The sequence below is a fragment of the Eleutherodactylus coqui genome, chromosome 1 (genome assembly GCF_035609145.1).
Source record: "Eleutherodactylus coqui strain aEleCoq1 chromosome 1, aEleCoq1.hap1, whole genome shotgun sequence".
In the NCBI taxonomy this organism is placed as follows: Eukaryota; Metazoa; Chordata; class Amphibia; order Anura; family Eleutherodactylidae; genus Eleutherodactylus; species Eleutherodactylus coqui.
In genome coordinates, this window is record NC_089837.1 from 389874030 (window position 1) to 389880403 (window position 6374).

The following is a 6374-nucleotide window of genomic DNA, read 5'->3' on the forward strand; positions in this document are numbered from 1 at the left end:
TGAATTCAATGGGCAAACATCGTTCTTCTCTGCTACAGCTGTTACAGCTGTGCCAGAGGAGGACGATCTTTATGCTGACAGTGGGGGGGGGGGGGGGGCACTCTTGCCGCTATTGTGGCTTAATAGTGGGACCTGTGAACTTGAGATGCAGCCCACCATGTAGCCCCTCGCCTGCCCTATCCGTCACTGTGTCATTCCCATCACTTTCCTGAATTGCCCAGATTTTCACACATGAAAACCTTAGCGAGCATCGGCGAAATACAAAAATGTTCCGGTCGCCCATTGACTTCAATGGGGTTCGTTGTTCGAAACGAACCCTCGAGCATCACGGGAAGTTCGTTACGAATAACGAACACCCGAACATTTTGGTGTTCGCTCATCTCTAGTCCTTAATAGAGATGAGCGAGCATACTCGTCCGAGCTTGATACTCGTTCGAGTATTAGGCTGGATTCACACAGGGCGGATTTGTTGCTGAAAGTTCGCGGTTTTGCCGCTGCGGATTTGCCGCAACCTTTCCGTTTCTGCGGCAAATCCGCATGCAATGGCCCAATTAAGACGCGTTTTTGACCGCGTATTTATCTGCGGTTCTGCCGCCGGTAAATCCGCAGGCCCTTTGTTGCGGAAAAAACCGCAGCGGTTATTTTTGGAGAGGCGCGGTTTTTCTTGCAGATTTGCCTGCGTATTTTACTAGGTGCAGATTCTTAAAAAAACTGTTTCCTGTGAGGTCATCGATCCCACCCATTTCTGCATAGGGTAGGAAGAGCTTTGTATTTGTGGCCATTTTCTCTGCAGACATGGACCGAGCAACAGTCCGTCTGAGCCGCGCATACCGACGCAGACTGATTACATTTGTGCTTATGATGGATAGAGAACAATCTGAAAAGGTGAGCGATTTGTGGTCATTGTGTGCTTAGTTTCCTTGTTGTTTGTTTATGCACTGCGGACTAGAGTGTAATTGCAGTCATGTGCTTTAAATTCATGTGCTTTAATTCATGTTAATGTGCTTTAAAAATTCATGTGCTTATTCTTCTTCAGACTGATCGTGCTTCCCGGCGTCAGAGACGTTTCTGGGTTCATCCCCTACTAACCGAGAGGGGGACGAAGGGCCATTTTGCGAGCCTCTACCACGATCTTAAAAAGTAAGTGAAGTGTTGCATGGGAATAGGTTTGATGTTGCACTCTGAATTGTTATTAATTTTAGCCCGCTCTCCCTTTCTCTTTCTCTCTGCAGCCATCCTGAGAAGTTCGTCTCATTTTGTCGCCTGCCTCTGGAGGCCTTTGACCGCCTTCTGGAGCTGGTGCGCCGGGATCTGACCTACCAGGACACGCAGATGAGGAAGGCGATCACTGCAGAAGAAAGGCTGCTCATCACCCTTCGGTAAGTTACATTTCTTATTGTGTCACTGTAGTTATTTTTTTTTTTTTTGTTTTTCCTTTTTTTTTTTTTGGTTCTGTGATTTTTGCGCGGTACCTTTTTTTATGCACTGATTGCTCCGGTAGTAGGACGTAATGCTATAGCATTATGTCACACTGCTTTTTCACAGCTGGGCTATCAAGCACCCCTGTTATTAGCACCACGCCCATCATGACACCTGCACGGCTACCCCGATCTCACCGGGACGGGTGGGTCTTTATTTGCCCGTGCGTGGCATTAGAACAGCATCATCTTGTGGCTGGTTGACTTCATTGACATTGTCAGAAGCTACATTGTTGAACTTACCAGACCAGCAAACTTGGGCAACCTTTTTTGTGCACCGGCAGTGAACGGGACCAAGTTACCTTTCTGAGTGTAGCAGGAACATGTTTTCATTTTCTCATTCTCCCTCCCCTTTTGTTTGGGATGGGGAGAATGGAAATCTGAACCATGTGTGGAATGGATAGTGAGAATTTCACGCCCCCCCCCCCCCCACATCCCATGTATACCTTTCAATTGCAAATCTTATTTCCTTCACACGAATTCTTCTGCATTCTCCGATCTATTTCGTGTTGAGAACAATATCTGAATACTGCATACATAGAAGTGTTGATGTAATGCAAGTCTTCATTGTGTACTAATTTTTTTTTCTCTTCTCTGCTTCTTTTCAGCTTCTTGGCCACAGGAGAGAGCTATGCATCCCTGCATCTCCAATTTCGTGTTGGTAAATCAACCATCACCGAAATTGTGAGGTGCACATGCAGCGCCATCTGGCAGAAGTTGCAGCCCATCGTGATGCCTTCACCTACCGAGGACACTTGGCACTGTGTTGCAGCAGGCTTTCAAGATGTTGCCAAATTTCCTAACTGCATAGGCGCCGTCGACGGCAAACATGTGCGTGTGCTTCAGCCAGCCCACTCAGGCTCCAAATTCTTCAATTACAAAAAATTTTTTTCAATTGTCCTGATGGCCGTGGCTGATGCACATAGCAAATTTGTTTGCATCGACGTCGGCGCCTATGGCAGCACTGGGGATTCTCGGGTGCTGCGAACATCACAGATTGGGATGCAAATTCTCCGAGATGGCGTCACGCTCCCAGCCCCACAACCTTTCCCGGGAACCACACATCCAGTCCCCTTTGTGATGGTATCGGATGAGGCTTTCCCGTTGATGCCAAACCTGTTGCGCCCATACCCGCGGAGAGGACTGAATGCCCGGAAAAGGATTTTTAATTATAGGCTGAGCCGGGCACGTCGTGTGGTTGAGTGTGCCTTCGGGATTATGGTGAGTCAGTGGAGAGTTCTAGGGACTACACTGTTAGTAGACCCTAACACAGTTGATGACCTTGTCAAGGCATGTTGTGTTCTTCACAACTACCTCCGGGACTATCGCCCAGAGGTAGATGTCGAAGAACTTGATCCTGCCTTTGACACGGTCATCAACTGGGGGGGAGGTAGGACGCCTGCTACTGCAGTGCAGGTACGCGAACTCTTCACTGACTATTTCCTTAGTCACGAAGGCACCGTGCCATGGCAGTTCTCCTGTGTCGGTGGTGTGCAGCCCTAACTGCAGTGTGACCCTCCCCCGGCGCCCAGCCCCAGAAGGAAGCGGAAACCAAACTGCGTAGAGAAATACGTATTTTATTGAAGGCACAAAAGGACACTCCTCCACCTTTAATTTAAAAACTTCAATAAAATTGTGTTAAACAGTTTTCATAATAAAATGTTTTAATATTTCACAAAAAAGATTGTTCTCCAAATTTTTCCGGCGCACAAAACATATAATCTGCATTGTAAAGAAACGGAATTGGTTAGACAATGATGGTTTTTTATTTTGTGCAAAATAAACATAGCATTAGTTGAGCCGTCTACTTTTTTTCAGCGCACATACCAATTACCACTACTTGAATACAACTAACTTTCTCCTTCACTGGCCAATCCACAAGCAGTATAGCTCTGGTCACACTTGCCGGTCATGCCGCAAGCGAAAATGATGATGGCAACAGGCACGCAGAATGGCCCTGTTGTCATCACCATTTTTTTTTTCCATGCTCGAACTCCTGTTACAAACATAGAGCGAGCATGGAAACAGACAGACATGAAAATAAATATAGGGAAAGAAAGGACTATGAGTCAAGAGAAGTGATGTACCCCAACCTTGGAGGACAATAAGGCAGCGTTAAATTGAAAACAAAAAAAAAAAAAAAGGCAGTCCTTCTCGTACAGTAGCACAGGCCGCAAAGAAATTTACGTGCGTTCCACTGCCGTAATGGAATTAGTGCGCCTTGCCTCTTTTGCCGCAGAGCACATCTTAGCTGGGAGTGAGCGATGTTTGCAACCCCAATCGTTCCCATGACCATCCGTTGGATTTCTGGGACACCAGCATAATCCGTGCATTGGCAGACACGGCAACAGCACCACGGAACCTATACTTTCCGATGGTTTGCTGTAGGACATTGCAGTTATCCCAAACTCAACGTTTGCGATTACTCCAATGTCGTATAAGTAAAAGAGTTTTCTCCTATAATGCATTGAGATGCATTTGGTGGCGTGCACAGTCGTGAGGTGGACTGTTGCGATGTCTGTTGCAGAGGGCTATTCATGAGTGATAGAAATGACGCTTGTGATGGGGAACCGCCTGAGGCAGTGTCGCCGTAGCCAGTGTCAGGAGAGCCATGGTGCATGGGGTATACCGGTGTCCTAGAAACCCTGGGCGGTTGATCAGGGAAAGATTGGGGTGCAGGCAGCATGCGGTTTGAGTGTTGAACAGGAAAGGCTGCATTTTTCATTGCCACAATAATGGCAGTGCTATCGGCAATGGCTCTTGGCGATCCGAAAATCTCTAGCACTGTGTACAGAACTGGCGGAATTGTCCACTGCCGCTCTGAGCTGAGTTCACGAAGGCGGGACGCAATGGCTGTACCCATTGTGTCCCACTGGTCGGCCGTCTCAGAACGGCGTAATAAAGACAGCGCCTCTTGGGTGGCATCTGCCTTGCTATTCTTCCGACGCGGGCCAGCAGCAACGCTGCGGCTGGCCCGCGCGGAAGTCACCACCCTGCTAACACATGCTCTGCTGGCAGGGGCAGTAGTATTGCCACACGACACAATTTGTTCCCCCACTTCTGGAGAAACAGAAGTGGGGTTCAAATCGGGCGTGCTACGCTGGCTGTCCTCCAAGGCTGGGGTACCTTCTCTGGACTCATCGTCACACGGCTCCTGTCCCGGCCCATCTTTGTCAGGTGAAGCGGTGGTGTCCGTGGGAGGCGCGGCCCCAATGTTCCCGCTGGATCTGTTGGCGAAACAAGAGTAACATTAGAGACCTAGAACCTCAAAATGACACCACATCGAACCCGAGCTAGGAGAGTTATTTGCACTTACGCGCGCAACACTCGACTAGTTCGGAGGAAGCGCAGTTGCTCCTGGTATGGACATTTCTTTTGTGAAGGCGACATGCCACTTTTTTCACAATCTTTTTCATGCTTCTTGTAGCGGTCCCGAACCGACCGCCAACGATTCTTGACATCTTTAACTGCAAATAATGAAAAAGGACAATTAAACAGGGTACAAGCAGTACCACCGACACCTGCAATAAAGAGTGTTGTTAGATGCAGTACAGTTCTGAGTACATCCAAGGAAGAAACAACAAAGCAGTTTCAGGAGTGTAAACTTACGTATTTCACTGTGGAGGGCAGCAGTTCCGGAGTCCCAATCGGGATACATGCCAGTGCATACCGATAGCCAGGCGTCTGCCTTTAAATCTCGGTCGCTGTAGCCCGTCTCGGCTGGGTCCCATATCTCAGGCCTACTTTCAACCTGAAGGGGGGGGGGAAGAAGAAAAAAAGTTGAATAGCATTCCAAGTGGGTGGATATGGTGCGAATTTTGCAGGGAAAAAAAACGCTAGTGGGTAGGCACCCTAAGGCCTTAGGCCATAGAAATCGCAGATTGCACCTATGTGCGATCTGCGATTTCTGTTCTCTTCTCTATATGCGCTCAATGGGGCCGGCGGCAGCAGCGCCGACCCCATTGAGAACATATAGAAGACAAATCATTCTTCTCTGCCACAGCTGTAACAGCTGTGGCAGAGAAGAACGATGTTTGCCTATTGAATTCAATGGAGCCAGCAATACAGCCGCCTCCATTGAAAGCAATGGGCTGCCGGCGATTGCAGGACGAATTGTGGGGAAGGCCTTAAATATATAAGCCCTTCCCTGCAATTCATCCAGAAATGTGTTACAATAAAAATATATACCGGCGTATAAGGCGACGGGGCGTATAAGACGACCCCCCAACTGTCACCTTATACGCCGGCAATACAGTGGAGCAAAGAATAAAAATCATTACTCACTTCTTCTGGTGTTCTGCGCCGCTGCTGCAGGCTGTCGCTCCCTCCTGGTTCCCGGCAGATCATTGCTTTCTCTACGAAGGGCTTTAAATCCCCGCCTCCAGAAACACACGTGCCTTCAGCCAATCACAGCCAATGACAATGATGTCATTGAATGGCTGTGATTGGCTGTGTTTCTGGAGGCGGGGATTTCAAGCCCTGCGTCCAGAAAGCAATGCTCTGCCGGGAACCAGGAGGGAGCGACAGCCTGCAGGAGCACCTCAGAACGTCAGAAGAAGTGAGTAATGATTTTTATTCTTTGCTCCACTGTATTGCCGGCGTATAAGGTGACAGTTGGGGGGTCATCTTATACGCCCCGTCGCCTTATACGCTGGTATATATTTTTATTGTAACACATTTCTGGATGAATTGCAGGGAAGGGCTTATATATTTAAGCCCTTCCCGACAATTCATCCCCGCGCACGCCAGCAGCCCATTGCTTTCAATGGAGGCGGCTGTATTGCTGGCTCCATTGAATTCAATGGGCAAACATTGTTCTTCTCTGCCACAGCTGTTACAGCTATGGCAGAGGAGAACGATCTTTACGCTGACAGTGCGGGGGGGGGGGGGGCACTC

At 48.6% G+C, this 6374-nt stretch overlaps 2 protein-coding genes across 2 annotated transcripts; one reads left to right on the top strand and one right to left on the bottom strand.

Annotated features, from left to right (window-relative positions):
• The first annotated feature begins 479 nt into the window (after positions 1-479).
• LOC136579677 (uncharacterized) lies at positions 480-3204 on the top strand. Its single transcript, XM_066579735.1, has 4 exons — positions 480-885; positions 1037-1140; positions 1233-1379; positions 2087-3204. The coding sequence occupies exons 1-4, from the start codon at positions 796-798 to the stop codon at positions 2979-2981; spliced, it is 1236 nt and encodes a 411-aa protein (XP_066435832.1). The 5' UTR covers positions 480-795; the 3' UTR covers positions 2982-3204.
• A 184-nt stretch (positions 3205-3388) lies between these two features.
• On the bottom strand, positions 3389-5224 carry LOC136579687 (uncharacterized). Its single transcript, XM_066579746.1, has 3 exons — positions 5088-5224; positions 4795-4945; positions 3389-4705 (listed from the first exon to the last, which is right to left on the bottom strand). Exons 1-3 carry the CDS (start codon positions 5134-5136, stop codon positions 3901-3903), a joined length of 1005 nt encoding a protein of 334 aa, XP_066435843.1. The 5' UTR covers positions 5137-5224; the 3' UTR covers positions 3389-3900.
• Between the last annotated feature and the right edge of the window lie 1150 nt (positions 5225-6374).

Bases quoted from the DNA above. Each gene is read 5' to 3' on its own strand.
- LOC136579677 (XM_066579735.1), top strand. From the start codon at position 796: ATGGACCGAGCAACAGTCCGTCTGAGCCGCGCATACCGACGCAGACTG. The intron at 1,141-1,232 runs GTAAGTGAAGTG...TTCTCTCTGCAG, and splicing joins CTCTACCACGATCTTAAAAA to CCATCCTGAGAAGTTCGTCT. The intron at 1,380-2,086 runs GTAAGTTACATT...GCTTCTTTTCAG, and splicing joins AGGCTGCTCATCACCCTTCG to CTTCTTGGCCACAGGAGAGA.
- LOC136579687 (XM_066579746.1), bottom strand. From the start codon at position 5,136: ATGTATCCCGATTGGGACTCCGGAACTGCTGCCCTCCACAGTGAAATA. The intron at 4,946-5,087 runs GTAAGTTTACAC...CATTATTTGCAG, and splicing joins TGCCCTCCACAGTGAAATAC to TTAAAGATGTCAAGAATCGT. The intron at 4,706-4,794 runs GTAAGTGCAAAT...TTTCGCCAACAG, and splicing joins ACTAGTCGAGTGTTGCGCGC to ATCCAGCGGGAACATTGGGG.